Source organism: Oncorhynchus masou, chromosome 13, assembly GCF_036934945.1.
Source record: "Oncorhynchus masou masou isolate Uvic2021 chromosome 13, UVic_Omas_1.1, whole genome shotgun sequence".
Taxonomy (NCBI): Eukaryota; Metazoa; Chordata; class Actinopteri; order Salmoniformes; family Salmonidae; genus Oncorhynchus; species Oncorhynchus masou.
In genome coordinates this window covers 67332652-67360109 of record NC_088224.1, presented here as the reverse complement: position 1 = coordinate 67360109, position 27458 = coordinate 67332652, and the positions used below count along the sequence as shown (strand labels likewise).

The 27458-nt window shown below is 41.1% G+C and overlaps 1 protein-coding gene across 1 annotated transcript; it reads right to left on the bottom strand.

The window, feature by feature from the left end:
- Positions 1 to 5115: 5115 nt before the first annotated feature.
- Positions 5116 to 26374, bottom strand: LOC135552887 (BICD family-like cargo adapter 1). The gene is made up of 9 exons (XM_064984822.1): positions 25821 to 26374; positions 20869 to 21084; positions 14665 to 14784; positions 14043 to 14189; positions 13713 to 13895; positions 10223 to 10393; positions 7952 to 8064; positions 7546 to 7666; positions 5116 to 6844 (listed from the first exon to the last, which is right to left on the bottom strand). Exons 1-9 carry the CDS (start codon positions 26070 to 26072, stop codon positions 6602 to 6604), a joined length of 1566 nt encoding a protein of 521 aa, XP_064840894.1. The 5' UTR covers positions 26073 to 26374; the 3' UTR covers positions 5116 to 6601.
- Between the last annotated feature and the right edge of the window lie 1084 nt (positions 26375 to 27458).

Here is a 27458-nt window from a genome sequence, read left to right as displayed (position 1 = left end):
ATATTTGTTGTACTTCAGCAATTTTGTAATGTTTTTTTTAATCCAATGAGAAGTTGATGGATGCTGGGATAAGGATCAGTACATGTGCCAGTGTAAAGGTATCCTCAAATGCAATCCAAGAGGCCATGTTACCGCCACCAATCAGTAACTTTACCACAACAGCAATAAACAATTACCAACAAGAGATCACCTCACAAGTGCAGGTGGCAAATGTTATGTCAGCAGAGTAGGAAAAGAAGACTGAAAGAAATGATAAAAAGGTAGAATTATAATCAGTAGTAGCAGCAACTCATCCAGAACGCCGCAGCCCGTCTGGTGTTCAACCTTCCCAAGTTCTCTCACGTCACCCCGCTCCTCCGCTCTCTCCACTGGCTTCCAGTTGAAGCTCGCATCCGTTACAAGACCATGGTGCTTGCCTACGGAGCTGTGAGGGGAACGGCACCGCAGTACCTCCAGGCTCTGATCAGGCCCTACACCCAAGCAAGGGCACTGCGTTCATCCACCTCTGGCCTGCTCGCCTCCCTACCATTGAGGAAGTACAGTTCCCGCTCAGCCCAGTCAAAACTGTTCGCTGCTCTGGCCCCCCAATGGTGGAACAAACTCCCTCACGACGCCAGGACAGCGGAGTCAATCACCACCTTCCGGAGACACCTGAAACCCCACCTCTTCAAGGAATACCTAGGATAAGATAAGTAATCCTTCTCACCACCCCCCCCCTTAATGATTTAGATGCACTATTGTAAAGTGGCTGTTCCACTGGATGTCAGAAGGTGAATTCACCAATTTGTAAGTCGCTCTGGATAAGAGCGTCTGCTAAATGACTTAAATGTAAATGTAAATTAAGGACGTAGATGAATCCAAGAAATACACAGGAACCAAATGTCTAATTGTTTCTAAAAACCAATTTGAAGTCTGTTTCCTGCATGCTGGCTGTGACTTTAAGACGTCCAGGCTCATGTTTAAAACACATCCTGTAGCACCTTACAAATGCTGAAATATGAATTGGGCTCTCATAGTAAATATGGGAGAGAAAAGTCCCTGGAGACTGGAGTCTCACCTTACCAGCACCTTACCAGCCAACTGTTGTCTATTCCTCCACATATCAATGTCACTTCAAACTAAATATCTATTTAATCACCATGACTGGATCCAGTGATGTTAACTACTGTACAGTTTCAACTTGGCTATAGTCCATTGTTATTTCCTCCAAAAAGGGGGATAAAATGTACATTAAAAAGCTAAGATATGCATATGAATAGAATAAGCAGCTCTGTAGTTATTGAAGCATGGTGTTCCTACATTTTTCCGTTGATTATTCAAATGACTTTTCAACTAATTTGCGTTGTTGTTGTTGGCTGACTGATAGTCCTACTAAATGAAAGTGAGGATAATGGGATCTCTTTCTAAGATGTTTGGAAATCTTGGAAGTGTGATGTCCAAAAGCTTCAGTTTCAAAAGATGTAGCACTGGTGAGAGACTTATTAAACTGATCACGTTAAGTGGTACCTGCTACATATGCAGTTCAGATGGCTTTTCCTATACAACACTGGGGCAATATAGGGTGTTTGAAGGGTGTTAATCATTGATCCCACCTCAGGGTTATTTCAGCAGTATTACCATGGTGGGCTGGAGATCTCTATGCCTCATAAAGTATATTTGGTTTGGGGGGTTATACAGCAGTCATTGCAAAATGTTAAATTGAAAGGACTAAGGAAAGTCATGTTTACACAGTAAACAAAGCATTCTCTCTCTGACATGAGTCATAAAACTGGAGTTCAGAGACAGTGAGAGACTATTATTAGACTGATCACATTTAGTGGTACCTGCTGTGTTACATATGCAGTTCAGATGTCTCTCTCTCTCTCAGCTCTACTCTGCTGGCTCTGGACAGCGAAACCCTGACTGATCACATGACCGATACTGAGCTACATGAAGGGACAGAACAGACAGAGAAGTTGCTAGGCACCTGGAGTCCCGAGGGAAAAGGCCTTCCTTTATTCATCCACCATGAAAGGAAAAACACAGCCCCTTTGTGTGTCCTGTCCTGTCTACTCTGTAGGAACAAAACCTTAGAAACTACATATTTAGTGTAATGATCAGAGTAGCTAACAAAGGACTGATCTGTGGAAGCTACCTCCAACCATTTCTAAATGTGTTGTTCTGTCTTCCTTTATCTTCTTAAATAAACTGAAAACAAACTAAAGTTAACAGATAATAGTATAATGAAGCAGGTGAGAATAACATCTGTATCTAGGTCCGTCCACACACAGCTAATCATTATAGTTAAAAATATATATTTTTATAGATCGCTTTTGGGGTGGTTTACAAACTGTCTTAAAGGGCCAACAGCAGATGAAACAATACCAAAGAGTCCCTGCCACCAGGGTCTGCTGAGCACAGACTTGAAACTTGTGAAAATTCTGTGCAACTTCCAGTTTGAGTTTACAGTAGTAAACTGAGGTTGTACCCACTTTAAGTTACAGTTTTAACAGTGGCCAAGTAGGCTATTTGGTGGCTACAGGGAAAACTCTAGAACAGCAGTCACCAACCTTTTCTGAGTCAAGATCACTTTCTGAGTCAAAATGCAAGCCGAGATCTACCGCTCAGACATGACAGTACTGTAGCAATGAGGTTTTTGTGCAGTTAGCTATAGGCCAAATGCAATATCATCATATATTGGTTTTGTTTGAATTGCCCTGTTTGAATTGCCCTGCTGTTTAGGCCATTTTTAATTTGAGGTAGGCTATATGATCACACCGGTAATAGATCCATTGTTGGGTTACTTGTGAGGCACAGCTGAGTGAGCATACATTTAAATCTTTTTTCTTTTTAACTGGGCTGATGGTGCTTGCATCTGATGGTCAATTGCAGCAGAGGGAAGAGAGGAGAATGAGCGTCCCCCTCTCAACATCCCTTCACTCTCCCTTTCCTCCACTGACACTGTCCAAAACGGGACACAATCTTCCAGCTGATAGCGAAACTCGAGTCACACCGCATTATTTCTGCCTCATGCACAAATTCATGTTGCTACTCCTATGAACAGAGAAAGTGAAATATTATTTGATATTAGAAATGACCCAAGCCGCTAATAATAACAACAACGCAAGGCTATAGATACACTTTCCTACTCATTCATTACTGCTGCACTGCTTGTTGTAGCGCTGTGGAACAGTGGAGGCTTCTCAGAGGAGGAAGGGGAGGCCCATCCTCCTCACTGAATTTCATACAAATACAAATTGTAAAACACTTAAAAAGTTATCCTTTTTCGATAAAACTATACTAAATATAATCACGACACCAAATAAGTGATTAAAACACACTATTTTGCAAAGAAGGTCTACAGTAGCCTCAACAGCACACAGTAGGGTATCACCATGGTGTAGCCGGAGGACAGTTAGCTTCCGTCCTCCTCTGGGTGCATTGACTTCAATACAAAACCTAGGAGGCTCATGGTTCTCACCCACTTGCAGACTTACACAATAATTATGACAACTTCAAGGGGACTCCATCAGCCTATCAGAGCTTTTCCAGCATGAGCGGACATGTTGTCCACCCAATCAAAGGATCAGAGAATTAATCTAGCACTGAAAACATAAGCTACAGCTAGCTAGCACTGCAATGCATAAAATGTGGTGAGTGGTGGTGAGTAGTTGACTCTCTTTGAAAGACAATAGTTGTACAGTTTTGAGAAAATGTATTTATTCCAAAATGGAGGAGAAGCAAGAGAGAAATAGAGAGATTTTGTTCGTTTTTGAGAGATTTTTTTAGTTTCACTTCCAGTTTCACTTACTTAGCTAGGAAATGCAGCTAGCTAGTTTAGCCTACTGAAACATCCTGCTCAGAGGTAGTACTATGACTTTCCAACACAGCAACACTGTAACTCTTCCAAGTCAAGGTAAGCTTTTGGTATTACTAATTTATTGCCACCGGTGTAGCTGCTTACTGACTGTACACTAAAGTTACTGCCAGATTTTTGCGGGTTTACTAACGTGTTAGTTCTATTAGCGATGCTGACTATGACGTTACTTTAGCTAATATGGTGACAACGATGTAGGCTGTTTGTAGAGGTTTGGCTTGGAATGGTTTTTTCACCTGTTAAGGTACAGCTGATTTGCTGTGGATTGAAGTCCACAAGTGAAGGCAATAGAAGTAATACATCGTGGCTGTTATGAGAGTGAACTCTGTTTACACTGATCAGGAGTGTATTCATTCTGCTGATTCTGTTAAAAACGTTTCTTAAATGGAAGCAAACAGAACAAGGATAAACATTCCTGAATTTGGCCAATAGAAACTCTTGTTTGCTAGATGCAGGCCAGAGTGTGCAAGGCGGTATTGTCCGCCCTGTCTCCCCGTAGCGCTGTCTTAGGCGTCTCACAGTTTATCAATCAGTAGAAAGGCCTCTTTTGTGTCCTAAGTTTTCATAACTGTGACCTTAATTGCCTAACATCTGTAAGCTGTTAGTGTCTTAACGACCATTCCACAGGTGCATGTTCATTAATTGTTTATGGTTCATTGAACAAGCATGGGAAACAGTGTTTAAACCCTTCACAATGAAGATCTGTGAAGTTATTTGGATTTTTACAAATTATCTTTGAAAGACAGGGTCCTGAAAAGGGGACGTTTCTTTTATTGATGAGTTTAGTTGGGTTTTTTACAGAAATGCTTGGCAATCGACTAGGAATGCCTTGGAGATCGAACCAGTTGATTGCGATCGATCGGTTGGTGACCACTGCTCTAGAAAGTTGAGTGAAGTTCAAATCTTGTGCTTCTCTCCGTGGGCTGATATTTCTTACATTTACATTACATTTAAGTCATTTAGCAGACGCTCTTATCCAGAGCGACTTACAAAATTCTTCTGCGCAGCATTCCTGCTTCTATATGGAGTAAATGTGGATAACCAGAATTAACCATTTTTATTTTTGCTCGAGCACTACCAACCTGATTCAAATCATCAAAGCCTCATGATGAGTTGATCATTTGAATTTGCTGTGTAGTGCAAGGGCAAAAACAAAAATGTGCAGCCCTTCGGGTCCCCAGGACCAGGATGGAGAACTAGTGCTGCAGGCAACACAGTATTGTATGCAGTCCAAGCGAACTATCAAAGGCCATAGGATATCAAGTATGAAACATGACTTTATTTTCAGTGTAAAGGACATTGTGTTCACTAATACATAAATGCCATCTACATATAGAATACAAACTACATACATCATGATACACAACATCATGCATGCAGTTTGATAACATTCATATATTACAACAATTAGTACTATGAATCAAAATGTTTGCATTATATCTTCTGCAATAAACTAGATGTTTTCAGTCATTCAATCAGCATTGTTCTGTTTTTCACTGAATCAAATAGTCTGAGGACATACTGATTTTGTCAATTAAAACCTAAATGTAAATAAACAAATAGCAAATGTCAGAACAGAACAGGCCTTACTTCATGTGTTGACAACATATTGCATGCATTCTGTCCATTAGATTCAAAAAAATAAAATAAAAGATTGTTCTAGCACTGTGAACAAAATAAGTATGACCTTATATGGCCAACCTAGTTAGAGTTTATCTATATTGCACCCTTCCCCCAAAATGTCCCCTTCAGTTATGTGGCAAAAAGACCCATAAGGTAAGAATACAATGCATGAAATGCATTTTGGACATAAATCATATTGTATCTAGTTCACATAACATTTCACATGAGAACCCATGCAATACTGTATACCATGGGTTTATTTATTAGCACCTATTGTATATTTGGTTATTTTCTACTAAAGGCTGTTTTCTCTGGATACATAATGGAAACCATTTTGCATAGACAGCAGGCAACATGTAATATTGTTACATCTTTTGAACAGACTGTAGTGAGTGGAATACCACTTAGATCGGATATCATCTTACTGTGTTTCTAAATAGCTAAATATTTACAACAGGATTATAGGTGAATACTAACTTCATTATGTCTTATTATCAGAGTCCAGTCAATCTATCAACTCATTTCCTCCAGTCTGTCTGTACATTGCCTAAATAAAGGTCGGATGAAATAAATAGCCTGAGCAAATACTGTCAGTATTCTTACAAACATTGACATTATCACATACATTTACAATCTCAGGCATCAATGACTTCACAATTAAAAAAAACATAATTATAAGGCAGAAGAAGGCACAACTTATAACTATCTTTCCTTGCCAGGACTCTCACCATAATAGTGTGTGACTCCCTGGTCATGCTAGTCGTTACCATGCTAGTCTTTAACCGCTCTAACATGCGTTTTATGTGCTTAGGTTCTCAGTGACAGTGGGGAAACTACTTATTGATAGCTCTTTGCCCATTAGGGCTCTTATCTGGTCCTTGTTTCCAAAACACTATGGTCTTGAATTCTAATACTCTACTGAAGTCTCCTACATAACTGAGTGTTCGGCCTGTCCTGTTCTGCTTGGTACTCTATCTACCAAAAGACTGATAGTTCCACTCAGTAGTGTACCACCAGCTTGTTCCTGCCTTGACGACTCGACTTCTTCAACGGACAGCTGGTCACAACAGTTCTGTGCTATGTGCCAGTCCTCCACGGTGAGGCAACAGACATACCAGCTCACTATTTGCCAGGCTGTGCCACCTTGCCTGGTCGGAGCCAATCTCTCCAGGGGGACTGGGGCTTCTCTTGCCCAGCTTCAGAAGTCCAGGAGGCAGGGGAGGAGGAGGGCCGGTGGGGCCTGGTGGAGGAAGCTGTGCTGGTTCTCCTCCAGAAGGACATGGGGTTGGAGACAGGCTTCCTTTGGACCTGCTCCGACTGCTGCTGGGTCCTCAGCTGCTGGTTGATGATGATCTGAATGTCGTCCTGAAGAAAATAAATAAAAACATTACACCTCTGTTGATAATGAGCCTCATTAGACTTCACATACATTTTAAATGCAAGAGCTGGATATAACAAGAGCTTAAATACACTTCAAGAGCTTAATTACAGTTCAAATACCATGATGTTGAAATTGTAGGAACGTTTCAAATCATCTCTATTGAACTGGTCAGTTACAGTGAATGTTGCCATGCCTTCATATGACCACTAGATGGAAGTAGTCACCCAGCAGATGGCCTCGCACGAGCACCATGACTCAGCAGTAGACTAGATTAGCAGAAAGATTCTTCTAGCCTTGGCCACCTGTCAATCTGTTCAGGTCCCTTCAGTCCAAATTTAGGGGGCTGTTTAAAGGTTACCGTGTCCCTAACCCCAGTGGGGACACTACAGCTAAAGAGCAGTCTATGTAAAACTAGAATTCTGACTCTGTGACCAAGGATTACGGTACATTTTCACTATTGGAGGTGCCCTAAAGACAATAGGCTTAATTAAACCAATGTTAATATTTACTCAGAGCTTATGAAAGTGCCCTAATATGTTACTGGAGTGTGAAAGAGGGGCAGAGGAAGGGAGAGAAATAGAGATAGATAAAGTGAGACACAGAGACAGAAAGAGAGCAAAAGACAGACAGAGAGAGAAGGGGGTTGATAGAAACAGAGATGGACAAAGAGACCGTGGAGACCCACCTGCCAAGCCTCTAGTTCCTGAGACAGCTCCAGCTTGCGTTGGATAGCCTCCAGCAGCTGGTTGTTCAGACACATCATGTCGTTCTTACTCCTCACCAGCTCCGCCTCCATCAGGTTCTTCCTGACATGATGAAACAGGGGATCAAACACATGTTAAGTCACAGTGACATGATCATAGATTCATAGCCCATGGCAATCTTCCAACGACAACCCAGCACAGGAACATATGTTACATTTACAGTACACATAAAATGGCAAGAACTATATATAAGAACTATATAAATGAAAACTGTCACATGAATGCTAAATGCTGTTTGAAAATAACATTGAAGGAAATTACAAAGAGTGAAAATTATTAAACGATAAAGGCAGAAAATAACTAAATGATAAAGGCAAAACCACTTACTTAGCTATGGCCTCATCTCTGTCTCTGATGGCCTGTTGGGCCACCTCTTCTTCATCCTGTCTGTTCCCGAGCCTCAGCCTCAGCTCAGCATTCTCTTCCTGCAGCTGGGAGATCTAAAAGAGGGGAGAGGTCAAGAGAGAAAATAGTGAACTGAAACCCTGGTCTGAGTCCAATACTAGCAACGCCAATGTATTGGGTTCAACTTCTGCTGTATCAAGAACTCATAACCAACATGACCACAAGGTAGAGCACAAACCCCACACACTAAGATGAGCCAACGTAACCACGACTAAAGCTGAGTATTCTGTTTCTGTGGTGCTTAGTTATGTACACTGTCAAATTAGGTTAAAATTACATTAGAGGGCATTGTTTCTAGCCTGGGGTGTTCTATTGACCTGCTACTCTATGAGTCAACACACAGGATCGGTGGGTGTTGTGTTATAAAACAGTAGCTCATGGTATTTACTGGAAATTCAGAGCTGTAACCTGACTATCACTGTACTGAAAAACCCCTCTCACTCTCTCTCCAGCCCAGCAACACAGAAACTCCTTTTATTGTGTCTAAATCTAAATCTCCATGGAACGCAGGCCTGACTGACACCTGATCTCTGTGTTATTGTCTCTGTCTCCTAGGGGATGAATCCAGCCTTTGTTGTTAGGGCCGGCAATTCATGTGGGAACCCGGACACTGTACTGAGGACTCAGGTAACTGAACAATGAGGCCTCTTACAGTCAGCTCAGCCCAGCACACAAGGTGCAAGGTGATTTAATATTGTCTATGTATCAGTGTTGACCTTGCTCCTTTACCTGTTGTCCATCTAATATTCAGGTCGGTTCTCCAGTAGACAATGTTCATTTTCATCTTCTGTTAGTGCCTCTTGTTTCATCCTTTGGTTAAATTCCAGTTTTGTCTGATTGCATCATGATTTCACCAGTCTAGTTTCCCCTTTTCTCTCTATGACCAGTGTAGGCACTAAATCTAGGGGAGAGACTGCATTGTTTTGACAGGCACTTTCCCGGGAAGGTGGGTTTCCCAGTGGGAATAATAGACTGTGCCTGCTGTGATCTATGAAGTATTCAACATTACCAACCTGTCCTCTCCCAGATCCCCGCCACAGGCTCCTAACAACAACACCTCAACAGAGATCCAAACCAAAAACCACAGCACTGACATAACTCCAAAGTCATCTGTCGTTATACCGGTACATGGTATTGTATGACACAAGCACAAAAGCACCTTACAGGTAAGGTAGACTGTTTTTTCTTTCTTTCTCCCAACAGAGCATACAGTATATTATCTATGGGGGAATTGAATAAAGGCTTTGGATTTAGGCCAGAAAGTATATTCCTTTTTCTGTGTTTTTTGTTCTTCAGTATTACTTTAGTGCCTTGTTGCATACAGGATGCATTTTTTTTGTTGTTGAATATTTGTATTCTGTACATTTGTATTCTTCTTTTCACGCTGTCATTTAGGTCACTATTGTGGAGTCACTACAATGTTGTTGATCCATCCATATGGATAATTTTGTGTAGATCAACAACAACAAAAATCACAATTAAATCTATTTCAATACCACTTTGTCATGCAGCAAAATGTGAAACAATCCAAGGGGGGTGAATACATATAATACCTACTATAGCTAACCTTTCCTCTTTTTCACCAAAGGTTCACAATAACTATACATAGTTTCCACAATTACATTAGCTTGTACTCTCATCATAAGGCTTCCCTGAAACGCTAACTCCCCCCCCCCCCTCCCAGTAAGGTCCTTCAAAATCTCACGGTTACCGTAGCATTGTGCATGGTGACTTGTTGTTTTTGCTGCTCATTTAACGGCATATCAATTCGTGTGTCCCCCAATTTTTTGAGGGTGATCTAGTGTTGGATGTGCAATTCCGATTTTTCGTGTTCGATGAGGGTATTGTTTATGTTGTTAAGGTCGCAGTAGCAGCCTTCCACCAATTATACATTTTTAAACACTTATTGTATCCCCAACCCAATAAATGCACTGTAATTTAAGCTTTTAAATTTTAAAGTTCTCTCTGCCTCATGAAAAAATTTATGGATTTGAATGGATGGGGATGGTAGGCACAGATCGACAAGCGCTTGTAACGCAGTTTTAGCACATTTTGGGATTTTAAGCATGAAAACCTTTTGACAACAGCTTTATTTAAGCTACCTTGCCTACCCTGTCTGCACATCACTGGCCTATTGTTAGAGTTAGTTAGCTTTCCCTGGTTGGTGGCTTGGTTTCCCGGATGACTCCTCACCTGAGGGATATGGGTGTGGTTGGCCAGTTTCTGAGCCACACCATGTAACTGGAGCAGCATGGCCTGTAGGTCTCCTTCCTCCTGACCTATAAACTCTGATCTCTCTGGAGTCTTCACTACCTGGATCAGGGGTCGCAGCAGCTCCAGGATGGACAGAACCTCCTGGGTCATCTATTGGAGAGAGAGAGCAGAAAGAACAGAGAAAGAGAGAGAGATGAGATTAAATCAAATTGTATTGGATAGTGTTTATAAAAAAAAACATTTGAACACAGGTAAACCTAAATTCAGCCACATATAACAAGCAGTAGCACTGTGGTAAAAAACTCATTGGAAAGACACTAACACTAATAACACTATGGTGCGACTATGGTGTGTTAGGTCAATGAGTTCTGTATTATTTTAACACTACAATGTGTGAATGTGTAGCTCAGCCTACATTATGACTACTCGTTTCCTCAGGTTTCAAAAGTGTCAAACTCATTACTGAGGAAGAAAGGGAAAATAACAATAAAAGTGGGTTAACGTTATTAAAAAGTTGGTGATCCCATTTTCTTGAACTTGACACTTCCTAGGCCTAGATGACATCAGAGGAAGGAACTTTGTAGAGTGCTGTGTTCGTTATTTATAGCTCTCAATGATTGAGTTTTATACCTCATCTCACTACCTTAAGTCTTTCCCTAGAGCTTTTAAGAGTCAAATATCACTGTTTTTTTCTTTGAGACTTCCATAGATATAACTACTTTAACACAAAACTTGAATGACTGTGTGTGCTCTCTGACATTTAGAGGTAGAAAGATCCATCTAGCTTAGGTGATTCAACCAAGAAGCTTGATGTAGGCTAGCAAATGACTCATGGGTGCACTAAAAGATCACAGTTTCCAGGTATGGAAGAAAACAAAGCAAAATAATGACAGAATCAGACAGTCAAAACTTAGCAAAATATGTCTCTTTCTTTCTCACCTTTTATGCTTGGTTTCAAGCATTCATTATCACTATGTTTTCTACAAATTGTAGGAGCTGTAATGCATTCACACCTCAGTAGCTAATGGCAAAGCTCTCGCAAATAATGTTCCCCTTGTTGTTTCTTTCTCTTTGAAGTCAGGACACAGTTAAGAAGTGTTCCTTTACAGAGGTACCATCACCAATAACATACCTCGAACGTTCTGTTGCTATGTATCATTCTTCCATTACAGTGTCATGGGAATATTTCAGCTCCATGTTTAACATATTTGGAGTTTCTGTAATACACATCATTGCCAGTGTTCAATTTCTGACACTCAAGGTGCAGGTTGATGTCACTAGACTTGTTGCTGAATGTTATGGATTATTCTCATATCTGTAGATAGTGATGGACGCCAGACTGGAGGACAGAGGAAAAACTGATTATTCACAGTTTTATTGTATTGATGACATTCTATGGACACTATGTGATTCTGTAGAAGCTGACAAAGTCACTGCCTTTTTGCGTTAACTTCCTACAAGGCTAATGTTTACAGAACATTTGGTGCTGTGTGATTAGGATATAAAAGGGCCTGTCTCCAAGAGGCCAGTTATTTTCTCTGCTTCTGTGCTGGGTGGTGTCTCCCTGTTGCAACTTGTAATAAACCAGAAAAGACTGCTCTCCTTTTTATTCACCTGGAAATGTCTATTACATACAGGTAGTGGACTTTGATTGCATGGCTGTGTATCTCTCGGTATCTTTCTAACACCTCATACTTTATATACTCTTAGAAAAAAGGGTTCTATATGGAACCTAAAAGTGTTCTACCTGATATACAGTACCAGTCAAAAGTGTGGACACACCTGTTCAAGGGTTTTTCTTTATTTTTTACTATTTTCCTCAATTGTAGAATAATAGTGAAGACATCAAAACTAAGAAATAACACATATGGAATCACGTAGTAACCAAAAAAAAAGTGTTAAACAAATCAAATATATATATATATATATATATATATTATATGAGATTCTTCAAAGTAGTCACCCTTTGCCTTGATGACAGCTTTGCACACTCTTGGCATTCTCACAACCAGGTTCATGCGGAATTTTTTTCCAACTGTCTTGAAGGAGTTCCCACATATGCTGAGCACTTGTTAGCTGCTTTTCCTTCACTCTGCAGTCCAACTCATCCCAAACCATCTCAATTGGTTTAAGGTCGGGTGATCGGGGAGGCAAGATCATCTGATGCAGCTCTCAATCACTCTCCTTCTTGGTCAAATAGCCCTTACACAGCCTGGAAAAACAAACAAATGATAGTCCTACTAAGTACAAACCAGATGGGATGGTGTATCGCTGCAGAATGCTGTGGTAGCCATGCTGGTTAAGTGTGCCTTTAATTTTAAATAAATCACTGACAGTGTTACCAGCAAAGCATCCCCACACCTCCTCCATGCGTCATGGTGGGAAGCACACATACGGAGATCATCCGTTCACCTACTCTGCGTCTCAAAGACACAGCGGTTGGAACCAAAAATCTCAAATTTGGACTCATCAGACCAAAGGACAGATTTCCACTGGTCTAATGTCCATTACTCAGGTGTTTTGCCCCAAGCAAGTTTTTTCTTCTTATTGGTGTCCTTTAGTGGTTTATTTGCAGCAAAATCGACCATGAAGGCCTGATTCACACAGTCTTCTCTGAACAGTTGATGTTGAGATGTGTCTGTTACTTAAACTCTGTAAAGCCTTTATTTGGGCTGCAATCTGAGGTGCAGTTAACTTTAATGAACGTATCCTCTACAGCAGAGGTAACTCTTTGGTCTTCCTTTCCTGTGGTGGTCCTCATGAGATCCAGTTTCATCATAGTGCATGATGGTTTTTGCCACAATATGGACTTGGACTTTTACCAAATAGGGCTATCTTCTGTATATCACCTTTACCATGTCACAACACAACTGATTGGCTCAAACACATTAAGAAGGAAAGAAATTCCACAAATGTACTTTTAACAAGGGACACATGTTAATTGAAATGCATTTCAGGTGACTACCTCATGAAGCTGGTTGAAAGAAAGAGTGTGCAAAGCTGTCACCAAGGCAAAGGGTGGCCACTTTGAAGAATCTCAAATATAAAATATATTTTGACACTTTTTTTGTTACTTCATGATGCCATATGTGTTATTTAATAGTTTGTCTTCACCATTATTCTACAATGTAGAAAAATAGTTCAAAAAAATTAAAAAAAAACCTGGAATGAGTAGGTGTGTTCAAACTTTTGACTGGTACTGTATGTACTAAGACTATGTATGTATCAAGGGTATTAACCCAGGATATGTGCACTAACCTTTCGTCTCTTATTTCTGAAGAACTCTTTAGGTTCTAGATAGCACCTTTTCTAAGAGTATAAAGATAGAGATCATAACAATCTTGGCCACTAACTCTGACCATAATGTATGTACCAACGGTATTAACCCAGGATAAGTGTGCTAACCCTTGCCTTTGTCCTGGGTTCCCTGTCTCTTATGTCCCATGTCTTCTAATTTCTATAGTGTTACCTGTTCTCTGTCATGGCCCAGGCCCATGGTGTCTAGACTGGTCTCCAGCTCAGACAGTAGGGATGTGTTTCCATGGTTACTCCTGTCCTGCAGGTAGACCTCCTCCTGCAGCTCCTCCACCTGGACCTGAAGCTGCTGGGAACGCCCCCTCGCCGCCGCAGCCTCCTGCCATGCCTCCGCCAGCTACACACAGAGAGAGGGGCACACACACACAAAAACATAGAGGGAAACGCACACAGAGAGATACATAAGGTCTGGTCAACGTCATCTAAAATCAACCACATTATGAGTAAACAAGGAGGAACAAAACTAAAAATTGTGTATGTTTACCTGTTGGCTCTGCTGCTGGTTGTGTTGGTCCTGTAGAGCTAAGCGTGTGTGTAGGGAGGCCAGTCTGTCGCGTAGGTCTGCGTTCTCCTGACACACACTCGCCAGCTGCTCCTCTAGAGCCTGCTCCTTCTGGGACAGACGCACCACCTGGTGACACACAAAGGGTGAGATAAAGTAAGTAAGTGTGTGTGTGTGTGTGTGTGTGTGTGTGTGTGTGTGTGTGTGTGTGTGTGTGTTTAACAATCCTTGTGGGTATCAGTCCTTACAAGGTTAGTAAAACATGTGGCCAGTCGCCAAGAGGAGAAACGCTATTTTAGGCTTACGGATTAGGTTTAGGTTTAGGCTTACAAATAGGATTAGAATTAAGGTTAGGAGTTAGGGTTAGGTATTGTTTTAGGGTTTGTGGTTAAGGTTAGGCTTAGGGTTAAGGTTAGGTTAAGAGTTAAGGTTAGGTTAAGAGTTAAGGTTAGGGTTAAGGTTAGGTTAAGAGTTAAGGTTAGGGTTAGGTTAAGAGTTAAAGTTAGGATTAAGGGGTTAAAGAAAATAGGATTTTGGATGGGAATAAATTATTTGGTCCCCACAAGGATAGCAATACAAAACTGTGTGTGTGTGCATAGCCTACCTGCTCCCTCATGGCACTAAGCAGCTCCTCCTCCTGTGGTCTGTTGTGTTGGCCTTTCTGTTGAAGCTCCTGTTTCAGGGTCTGCAGCTCACTGGTCATCGCCCTCTCCACCTCCATTGCCTAGACCGCAACACAGACAGACACCAAGGGCAGGAGAGAGGTATTAGATGTACATACAGAGAAACAGGGCAGACCAGAGAAAAGGGCACCAGGTTCAGGAGACGAAAATATCTGAGACGAAGTTACTAGATATTAGATCCAGAGATAAATATCTAAAAAAGGTATATAGGTAAATAGGTATAGATATATGAGGAAGTGTAATATAAAATCATCATCATCAGATACTACAGTCAGAGGAATGGTTCTTGCCTCCAGCACATGTGCAAATATTTTCGTTATAACAAAACAACTCAAAACCTCTCTCCATGGGACAGTTGTTCCATTAACTACAAGATGGCACAGTAAGCAATTATTGACATATGCCTAAACTCTTAGGGGGAAAAAGTGTTATCTAGAACCTGAAAGGGTTATGGTTAGAGTCTTTGACTGTCCCCATAGGATAACCCTTTTTGGTTCCAGGTAGAACCCATTACACAGAGGGTTCTACAGGAATCCAAAAGAGCTCTACCTGAAACCAAAAAATGGTTTGCCTATTGGAACAGCCGAAGAACCCTTTCGGATCCCTTTTTTCTAAGAGTTTACCGAAACTTTTGAGGAAAGTTTTTTCCCTTACTAAAAAGGTTATCTGCCATAGGTTCCAATGTAGAACTCATTGGAACAAAACAAAAACATTTCCAAATACAAAAGTGAGAGAGACAGGAATGTATTGGCACTGTGCCAGTTCTTTGGCCCCCTAACCCTAACCCCCACCCCCAAACACACACACACATCCTGGGCCCCCCTGACTCAGCAGTATGGCAGGCCCATGTCAGCTCCCATCACACACACAGACGCACACACAATACAGGATGAAAGGGCCACAGCAGATGGAGCAACTGGGGAATCTTGGTCTTGGCAGTGACATCCCCATGCCACGTTAGGCACAGAACATTGGGGATGTTACTGGGGGGGGGGGGCATGGAGGCTGGGGTAGTTGAATGAGCATTGACAGACAGAAACAAAAACAGAGGGCATGTAGCCACACACTGTAGGGGGAGTGGCAAGGATGCACGTTTGCGTCAATCTACCCCAGAGTCCCGTCCATGGCTTATCTTGGCCCGACTATGGTAAATGGAGTGAGCGGTCCATTAGGAATCCACAGAGAGACACTCCACTTGTTAGGGACACAAAATCAAATAAAACAACCCCCCCAGCTCCAAGACTACATTGTGATGCACATAGCAGCTGACTTCTACCGCAGTAGTAGAATCCAAGGGTCTTCTCAGAGTGGTGGGACAAAGTATAGCATTCCCCTGGGGTGGGAGGAGTCATAGATAGCAGTAGCACAAACATCATATGATGAATCTTCCTAGCGCTTCTCTCTCTTCCTTGTGGTGTGACGCTGTCTGAGTCGAAGGTGAAACAAGGGTGTCTAATTCTTCATAAACATAAAATCAGGTGTGAGGGATATAACAGGTGTCATCACCATGGAAATCATCATGTTGGTTGGTGTCTAAATCTAAAGTTGAAACCTTAGCTAAACCCTTAGTGGTTGAATGTATTTTTCACCTGTAGAATGGCATGATTCATCACACCAGTGACCTAAAGCAATCTTTTTCACTTCCTTGGTTGAGACATGTGCACTGGTTTCTTTCCTTATGTTGGAAAAATAAATGACTTCCTTGGAGACCTTTTCCTGTAACTTAGATTGGACAATAATGTCATTTCTGAAAAGGTACTACCAAACAGAGAGATAGGCTACACATTTAATCAACCAAGAGTTGTTCTCAATTCTCAATTCCAGAAAACTGCTGATGGGATAGAGAATCAAACAATAACAATGACACTGCCAGAGAGTCATAGATTGTCAAAATACTACTCTCACACTCAACTGTTTGAATAACATTCATAGATACAGCAAAACCTGATAACGAACCAGTCACTGACTGGCGAAGATCAACATAGTTTTCACACTTCCTTCACAACCAAGGTGAACAGCAACAGTAAGCATTTCTAGTGGTCTCTAGAAATACACTACATGTCCAAAAGTATGTGGACACCTGCTTGTCTTACTTCTCATTCCAGAAATGGGCATTAATATGGAGTTGGTCCACCCTCCACTCTTCTGGGAAGGCTTTGCACTAGATGTTGGAACATTGCTGCAGGGACTTGCTTCCATTCAGCCACAAGAGCATTAGTGAGGTAGGGCACTGATGTTGGGCGATTAGGCCTGACACGCAGTCGGCGTTCCAATTAATCTCAATGGTGTTCAATGGAGTTGAGGTCAGGGCTCTGTGCAGGCCAATCAAGTTCTTCTACACCGATCTCGACAAACCATTTCTGTACGGACCTCGCCTTGTATGGACCTCGCTTTATGGGGCATTGTCATGTTGAAACAGGAAAGGGCCTTCCCTGAACTGTTCCCACAAAGTTGGAAGCACAGAATCATCTAGAATGTCATTGTATGCTGTAGCCTTAAAATATTCCTTCGCTGGAACTAAGGGGCCTAACCCGAACCATGAAAAACAACTCCAGACCATTATTCCTTATCCACCAAACTTTACAGTTGGCATTATGCATTGGGGCTGGTAGCATTCTCCTGGCATCTGCCAAACCCTGATACAATTTGATGAACCAACTTGTTGGAAAGGTAGGCACCCTATGACGGTGCCATGTTGAAAGTCACTGAGCTCTTGAGTAAGGACATTCTGTTTCCAATGTTTGTCTATGGATATTGCATGGCTGTGTGCTCAATTTTATACAACTGTCAGAAACGGATGTGGATGAAATAGCCGAAACCACTAATTTGAAGGAGTGTCCACATACTTTTGTATATATAGTGTATGCATTAGCTGAAATGGATATCCGTTTTCCTGGCTGTGTGACCATAGGTCAAGGTGATATATTGGAGTGATCACACTCCGAGGCTGACTGTCTGGTAACCTCTCACCCCCAGAATACGGTCATGCTCTGGCTAAGCTCACACAGTTAGGCCCATAAGACCCTGGTACTATAGAACCACTTCAACCAAACATACAGTCCCACCCAGTCACTGCTGTACACCGACTATTGATACAGTGCCTTGCGAAAGTATTCGGCCCCCTTGAACTTTGCGACCTTTTGCCACATTTCAGGCTTCAAACATAAAGATATAAAACTGTATTTTTTTATATTTTTTTGACTTGGCCATTCTAACACCTGGATATGTTTATTTTTGAACCATTCCATTGTAGAATTTGCTTTATGTTTTGGATCATTGTCTTGTTGGAAGACAAATCTCCGTCCCAGTCTCAGGTCTTTTGCAGACTCCATCAGGTTTTCTTACAGAATGGTCCTGTATTTGGCTCCATCCATCTTCCCATCAATTTTAACCATCTTCCCTGTCCCTGCTGAAGAAAATCAGGCCCAAGCCATGATGCTGCCACCACCATGTTTGACAGTGGGTATGGTGTGTTCAGGGTGATGAGCTGTGTTGCTTTTACGCCAAACATAACGTTTTGCATTGTTGCCAAAAAGTTCAATTTTGGTTTCATCTGACCAGAGCACCTTCTTCCACATGTTTGGTGTGTCTCCCAGGTGGCTTGTGGCAAACGTTAAACGACACTTTTTATGGATATCTTTAAGAAATGGCTTTCTTCTTGCCACTCTTCCATAAAGGCCAGATTTGTGCAATATATGACTGATTGTTGTCCTATGGACAGAGTCTCCCACCTCAGCTGTAGATCTCTGCAGTTCATCCAGAGTGATCATGGGCCTCTTGGTTGCATCTCTGACCAGTCTTCTCCTTGTATGAGCTGAAAGTTTAGAGGGACGGCCAGGTCTTGGTAGATTTGCAGTGGTCTGATACTCCTTCCATTTCAATATTATCGCTTGCACAGTGCTCCTTGGGATGTTTAAAGCTTGGGAAATCTTTTTGTATTCAAATCCGGCTTTAAACTTCTTCACAACAGTATCTCGGACCTGCCTGGTGTCTTCCTTGTTCTTCATGATGCTCTCTGCGCTTTTAACGGACCTCTGAGACTATCACAGTGCAGGTGCATTTATACGGAGACTTGATTACACACAGGTGGATTGTATTTATCATCATTAGTCATTTAGGTCAACATTGGATCATTCAGAGATCCTCACTGAACTTCTGGAGAGAGTTTGCTGCACTGAAAGTAAAGGGGCTGAATAATTTTGCACGCCCAATTTTTCAGTTTTTGATTTGTTAAAAATGTTTGAAATATCCAATAAATGTTGTTCCACTTCATGATCGTGTCCCACAGTTTTATATCTTTATGTTTGAAGCCTAAAATGTGGCAAAAGGTCGCAAAGTTCAAGGGGGCCGAATACTTTCGCAAGGCACTGTATCTCTTTTTAGGTTCACTGATTGTATCGTTATATACACCCCCCCACCACCACCACCACCACCACCACTCTCTCTCTCTCACACACTCACCATGCCAGGCACTGCTGCACACCTGGAGAGAGGGGTACCACCACCGTTCACTACCGCGTCCGGTAAGAGGATGTCAGCGAGAAACACTCTTTAAACCTTTCCTCTCCGCAAGAACAGCGTCTGAAGTACTACTCTCTCGCTGTTCTTTTACGTTTACATTTCCAGAGAACTCAGTCACCCACGGTGGAAGCCAGCCAGCAGAAAGAACCCACTTCTCGCCACTTCCTCCTCCTCCAGAACTCAGATTGAGAGATAGCTCCTGTAAATAGACCTTTTCCTGCCCGTTTTGGGGGACTGTGAGTGATAAATAGACAAGATTTCCTCTACACAGGGTGGAGTGACAATTATGGTTCCTCTATCTGAACTGAAGACTACTGAGGAGTCAAAAGGAGGCTGTTCTTTTTTCCATTGCCTTATGTCTGTGCACTGGACTAGAGTTAGATATTCAACTTCCATGCTTACTACAGCCAAGTGGTTAGTCATGTGTTTCATTAACTGTAAGTTTACGTCACGATCATAACATTCGGCAATACAAAACAACACCCTTGTTGTAAGTTTGTAAAGCACTAGTCTAGCGGCCCACTCAAGGTTGCTAGCCTAGTACACAAGAGACTGTTACTTTAGCCAATAAGCTCAACTGTACCTACAAAACTGATAAGAGACTGTAAAATACCTTGTTAATCGCAACGGCAAGCTTCCAGTCTTAGGTACAGCATTTATAGGGATAACCCAGGACCTCACCATTACAAACAGGTGTCATAGTGTTAATATTAAGTATCATTGTGGATATAGTTCAAATAAAGTAAACATGAGTCACATTGAAGCATGGACATGACTGCATACTGAGTACAAGACATTGACAGCTGTGGTTTTCCCATCACGTGGTCTAGGGGTTTTCTACATGTCATAGCCACATGGCTCAGTATATAATTAACTCACCGACTTATTCCAGTGATGATTGATACAATTCAAAGACCAATTCCAGATATGAGCCTTTTTCAACCTTCCACTGATGTCTCCCTGCTTTGAAGACTTATCGAGTCTAAAAACAAATTATTTCAGATCCTTCTCCATATTATTCTTTACAAAATGTTGGCATCCATTCCTATAGCCACCCAGCTGGATGTTTTGCCTTTAGGCAAAGTACCTTAATGACTTATTAATGTAATAACAACCTGACCTGAACTGATCCTGAACTGCTGAGGTGGGTTCTCTTAATCTTTGGTTAATCTAGATTTTTATCTACATATTAATGCTTATATGTACTGTCTGTGTATTACTTACTAGCTACTATTATTATGTATTACCTAATATCTGTGGCCTTGCTTTATACAGCGTTGGTCTTTGTACATGACATTTATTTTCAGTAGGTAGATTGGGTAACACCCCACCTTATCTGATGTTGGCTCTAACCCCAGGCATAGCTTGAGTGGTTAGGTTACAATGGCTATCTTTTCTTTACCTCTGCCTTAATAGAGAAATATTTTAATGTGTCACTTTATATGGTCAAAAAAAGGTTTTATGTACAGCATTCCTAAAAGGCTAGCGTCAAAACATTAGCCTTCCTTGCCGGGCTTATTGCTAGTGAATTAAATACATTTAGTTTTCTTCCATTTGGTGCTTAATGAACATGGCCCAGGTGTGAAGTGGTGGTATGTACTCACTGTGCTGAGCTGTTCTCTGAGGCACTGGGTGTGTTCTGCGTGTTCCTCCTGGGCCCTGGTCTTGTCCCTGTCTGCGTCGGTCAGGGCCTGGGTCAGCCTGTCCACCTGGCCACTCAGATCCCTCACGTCTTTCTCCAGGTCCACAACCTGGCTCACCCACCCAGACTGGCACCCCTCCAGCTTCACCTGCAGATCGTGCCTGCCCTGCTCCAGCTCCTGCGGGCAAAACATAACAGATGGGCACAATTAATGCGTGCCAATGGGGGTCTCTTCGGTCTGTGATTAGGAGACTGATACCACTGCTCGATCATTTTAATCCATGAAATTAATAAATTAGAAAATCTAAGAGTATTTGTGCAGTAGCTGTTACTGTGTACTTATTGAATCTAGGTGATGCATACTTGGTATTTCACCAGTCTGCCAGTCTAGTACACCCCTGCTATCTTTTTATTGTATCTATAAACTCTTTAGAGCACACAGCATCAAAGTCCAGACATGGTAGATTAGACTATGACATAACCACAGGCCTGTATTATAATTCATGTAAGGTAATAGAAACTATCATTATTTCATAATAGTACACCAATAAAACAGCTTGGCAACTGGCTTATATCAATATCCATGTTCTTGCGCCTCCGAGGCCTAGACAGCCCTACATTAAATCTATCCATCCACAGACAGCAGTAAAACGGTCTCTGAAACATCTGTCTCCTAATGTGGAACCATCCCTGGCTGCTACAGACACTTATTGGATCTACATGTAGAAGAGCTACAGCCATCTCTGGGAAGCTTATTCAATTCCATACAGCGTAGCAGTAAGAGAAACAGTGTAAATCTGAGAGACTGGGTGATAACCGCATCTACATTACTTCATGGTGGCCAGTTAATTTCAATGCTGAGCTGGGGAAATATTCCTGAAGACGAGAGTAATGGTCTAACATACTTATATGGCTCTTCTTTTTGTGGCCAATATTCGACACTGAGCAAGCCAGGGATACTTATAGACTGTATCTGGAGAGGATTCACATACCCGACTGGGCATATTAGGCTTAATGTTTTTGCTACATATTCAGACCTTGTGAGAGTGAAAGGGATACGAACTGCAGATGCTGCATGTGACATCCCTCAGAGCTTAAAGATAAACACCCTCACACAGTGGCGATTTTAGCATGTAAATCTTGGTGGGGCAAACTCCCCCCAAATGTTTTTAGATGCATGCCAGCAAAGCCACTACACAACACTAAGCAATGCATTAACTGGACTACATTGGTGACAAACAGTGTCCACAAACTGTTAGGGCCTACATAAAGCTGTCCCAACAGCAGTCCTAATACATTACCACTGGTACACCTGGCTATCAGCAGAGCCTTGTCTGGCAGAGAAAATGTTCATTCAGCCTCATCCACTGCCTTTTAAAAAACATAGCGGATATGGCTGACTTGCTTAAACAAACGTGGGTTCTACTGACAATTGAGATATACGAACTATGGCATAAAGGGACAACAGCTTCATTAAATAGTACCTGGCAAAACATGAGTCTCAACGTCAACAGTGAAGAGGCGACTCCGGGATGCTGGCCTTATGGGCAGAGTTGCAAAGAAAAAGCCATATCTCAGACTGGCCAATAAAAAGAAAAGATTAAGATAGGCAAAAGAACACAGAGGAACTCTGCTTAGAAGGCTAGCATCCCGGAGTAGTCTCTTCACTGTTGATGTTGAGACTGGTGTTTTGCGGGTACCATTTAATGAAGCTGCCAGTTGAGGACTTGTGAGGCGTCTCTAATGTACTTGTGCTCTTGCTCAGTTGTGCACCGGGGCCTCACACTCCTCTTTCTATTCTGGTTAGACACAGTTTGCACTGTTCTGTGAAGGGAGTAGTACACAGCGTTGTACGAGATCTTCAGTTTCTTGCCAATTTCTCACATGGAATAGCCTTCATTTCTCAGAACAAGACTCGACTGACAAGTTTCGGAAGAAAGTTCTTTGTTTCTGGCCATTTTGAGCCTGTAATCAAACCCACAAATGCTGATGCTCCAGATACTCAACTAGTTTAAAAGAGGCCAGTTTTATTGCTTCTTTAATCAGATCAAGAGTTTTCAGCTGTGCTTACATAATTGGGTTTTCTAATGATCAATTAGCCTTTTAAAAGGATCAACTTGGATTAGCTAACACGAAGTGCCATTGGAACACAGGAGTGATGGTTGCTGATAATGGGCCTCTGTACGCCTATGTAGATATTCCATAAGAAAACCTGCCGTTTCCAGCTACAATAGTCATTTACAAAATTAACAATGTCTACACTGTATTTCTGATCAATTTGATGTTTTTTTAATGGACAAAAAAAATGTGTTTTTCTTTCAAAAACAAGGACATTTCTAAGTGGCCCCAAACTTTTGAATGGTAGTGTATGTACAGACAAGATTAAATCAAGAAAAGTCTGATGGGTGACAATATTAGCCTATCACTTGTGAATTATATATTATTGCTTGTGAATGATGCCCAGCATAAGAGACAATGCCTTTATCAAATCACAGTCATACACCTCATGTAGCCAATCCCATAGGCCTATATGATTCAATAAGTTTTGTATCACAACTAAAGTGGCCAAATAACTTCTGAAAATTAAGTACATTAATTCACTTTACAAGGGGTGTAGATCTAACTGGCATACATAAGCAGCGTGTGAGTTTCAAGTTTGTTGAAGATCATTTTCACCATAAAATGCACCTTTATAATAAAAGCATTAGATGCATAATCACAATTGCGGTCACTTTGATAATGGTGTTGCCTGATAATGGAACATTCGCGCTTATAGCCTACTACCATGTGCACATTGCTGTGCTTATAATGTGAAGAAATAGCCTAATAGTTTATCAACATTTTAAGCTAAACGTTATGATCTGTTGCGTCAGTCACATTGCGTAAAAACGTTTTTTTGATGCTACTGGTTGTACAACAGTCCCAGACTATGTTTGGAAAATGTATTTTTTTGCACAGAATAAGTTGACCTTTGTACTATGGTGATAGTAGATTGACATAGGCTAGTGCTTTTGCTGTTCGTTAGGCCTACTCATCTTGTTGGCTGACGAAAAGTAAATGTGGACAGTTCTTCCAATATCTTCAATATGCACCTCGGAATTTGATAAGGACATGCACCTTTACTTGTAGCCTGTGAGAAAGAACCGATCACGTGACATATTTTTTATTCTGTACAGGCTTCCTTCTGTTCACTCTGTCAATTAGGTTGGTATTGTGGAGTAATTACAATGTTGATCCTCAGTTTTCTCCTATCAGTGCCATTAAACTCTGTAACTGTTTTAAAGTCACCATTGGCCTTATGGTAAAATCCCTGAGCGGTTTCCTTCCTCTCCAACAACTGAGTTAGGAAGGAGGCCTGTATATTTGTAATGACTGGGTGTATTAATACACCATCCAAATTGTAATTCACAACTTCACCATGCTCAAAGGGATATTCAATGTCTGCTTTTTTCCCCCATTACTCATATACCAATAGGTGCCCTTCTTTGCGAGTCATTGGAATACCTCCCTGGCCCTTGTGATAGAATTTCTGTTTGAAATTCACTGCTCGACTGAGGGACATTACAGATAATTGTATGTGTGGGATACAGAGATGAGGTAGTCATTCAAAAATCATAAATCACTATTAATTAAACACTATTATTGCACACATAGTGAGTCCCTGCAATTCATTATGTGACTTGTTAAGCACATTTTTACTCCTTAACTTAAAGTATTTAGGCTTGCCATAAAAGATATTGAATAGTTATTGCCTCATTATAGTTACATTTCAGCTTTTCATTAAATGTGTAAATAATTCCACTTTGGTATTATGAGGTATTGTGTATAGGCCAGTGACCAAATGATTAATTTAACCCATTATAAATTCAGGCGCTAATGCAACAAAATGTGGAAAAAGTCAAGGGTGTGAATATTTTCTGAAGGCACTGTATATATTTTCCTCTCATGGTGGGTGCCATTTACTGAATAAATCTCTGTGCTGTTCTAATGAGATGTCCATATTAATTGGCAAACCTGTGAGGGAAAGGGAGGGGAGCGGGTTCGTGGAACTCAGGCTTATCACAAAAACACAAAAGAGCTTTTCAGAGAGCAGAGAAAGAGTGCATTGTGTGTAATAAAATTGGTCTTTGTTTTCCGAGGAAGCTCAGACTCAGTACATTCTTATGACATCTCCTTTGAAGAGGGAAGAGCTAGCCTCCTTAGATCATTATCATATGGTGGTAGCCAACTAAGAATACTAGATCCATCCATCCACCTATGATATCTTAGTGAATATTATCAAAGGTGAACCTGAAGTATGGTATTTTGGGTTAAATTGTGCTGCTTTATAATGTACTATTTATACAGTATATTCTATTATAAAGACTTGCATGATGTAAAGACTTGTTTGTTGTTATTTCCCTTGTTTGATATGCCAACACCTAGCAAATAAAATAGCATTGGTCGTGCACACGTTGTGCAAATGTAATTGCAGGTGCAGCTAAATGCACCGTATATCAATGGCTGTTAACATAGTCAAAACGTTGGTTGATACTGTGACCTGCTCTGTCTGGAATGATTATCAGCATGCCAGAGTAGAATCCAGTAACCTACTTAACTATAATGTTATAATTCTCTCAGTTATTAAGTTAATTGTCACACATTTACTGATGCTTAGTCAGCACAGAAATGTAAAGAAAAATAGAAAAGCCTACCATAAATAAATAAAAATTATAAACTCTTTCGAAAGAATCTTGAACAATATTTTACAAATTGACTCATTGCGTAGGCCTACTTCTCAAGATCCAAATTGGATGCGCTTGTGAATCATGTTTTAATTTATATGAAGATAGGAACAAGCGCGCATATGACACATTCACAAACTTCATCATAATCGTACAACACAATAGGTTTCTTTTGACTCTTCTCTCTTACCTCAAGTTTGTCTGCATACTGTTCATGAAGTTTGTCGCTCTGATCCTTCAACTGACGATTTTCCAAAAGCAATGTATTTCCCAGCTGGGCCGCCAAAATGACGTCTTTCTCCTTGTGTTTCAAAGCAGCTAAAAGTTCATTGGGGTCTTGATAATCAGATATTTCTAACGCATCATAATCAAAATAAAAATCATCCTCCAATTCCACTTCCATCTTCTTCGGTTTGAAACTCCATTTACCAAGTCGATCCATAGCTCCTGATTTTATGGAAATAGCCTAATAATACTATTTGATATTTATTGTGGGTGGCATATTTGTCATTCAGTTTCATTTCAATAACTATTTAGCGGTTGCCGAAACCCCGGTGTATGCTTTACCACAGCCTAAGTGCGAATGAACCTGTAGTTTGACAAGCCGGTCTCTCCAGTATGATGCGAGTGAAAGTAGGCTGGTCCCCAGGGAATCCACAGCACCTTAAACCTGCGCGTCCAACGCAGCGCTGTGCAACAATTGCTTTAAAATCAATTACTGACCACTCCAATAAAAATGTGCGAGCTTAACATCTTCATCCAAATAAGAAAATGGTTTATTATTGTCCAATAACTATCCAAATAAGAAAATGGTTTATTATTGTCCAATAACTGACTAAATCAGATTAATATTCAATTGACCTAACTGGAAGAGTAGCCTATAGGTTGCAGTCTAAACACGTAAAAAACACCCTTTCCCCTCACCCCTCAAATTAAGTGGACACTTCTGATGACGTTTCATGACGTCTGACGAGTATACACTTGCAAGGCAAAGGGCAAAGGAGGAAGGAATTAATTTCGCCTTACTTCTTCCTGCTTCCAACCAAACTTCTTACAAGTTTTGTTAAATCCAGCTATATAAAAAGGGATCTCTATTGCTGACAAAGATATTATCATGTCAGCTTGCAGATGATGCCAACATCTTTTTGAAAGATGCTGACCAGATTCATAGAGCAGTTCATGTGATAAATATTTTTTCCAAAGCATCTGGACTGTGTGATAACAGGAATATTGCATAAAGAGGATAAGTAACATACTTTGGGATTACCATATCTAAGGATCAACAGGAAAGAGGCTCAATACATTTCATACCTTTTGTTGGAAAAAAAAACAAAAGAAGTTGAACCATTGGTTGCAGAGGGATTTATCCCTGAAAGGTCAAGTATTGCTTTGTAAAGCTGAAGGTGTCTCCAGATGTACTTACGCAAAGATTTCAACTTCAATTTGGAAATTCATCCCTTCTTATATCTTCTCCTGTTTTGGTTGCTTTAATTTGATGTTACTTTGTAACTGTAAAATTGATAAGATTCCTAACAAAATAATCTGCTTTTCATGGACAAGTATTCTTAGCGTGGTTGTTAATATATAACAGGTGGGCAAACTTTTTGGCTTGAGGGCCATATCAGGATTTTCAAATTCAACGGAGGGACGCATTTTTTGGGGGACCAATTGTTTGTTTAAAATCAATTTGCAGGGCCTCTCGTGTGGCGCATCTGTCTAAGGCACTGCATCGCTTGAGGCGTCACTACAGACCCAAGTTCGATCCCAGTCCGTGTCACAGCTGGCCGTGATTGGGAGACCCATGAGGTGGCGCACAGTTGGCCCAGCG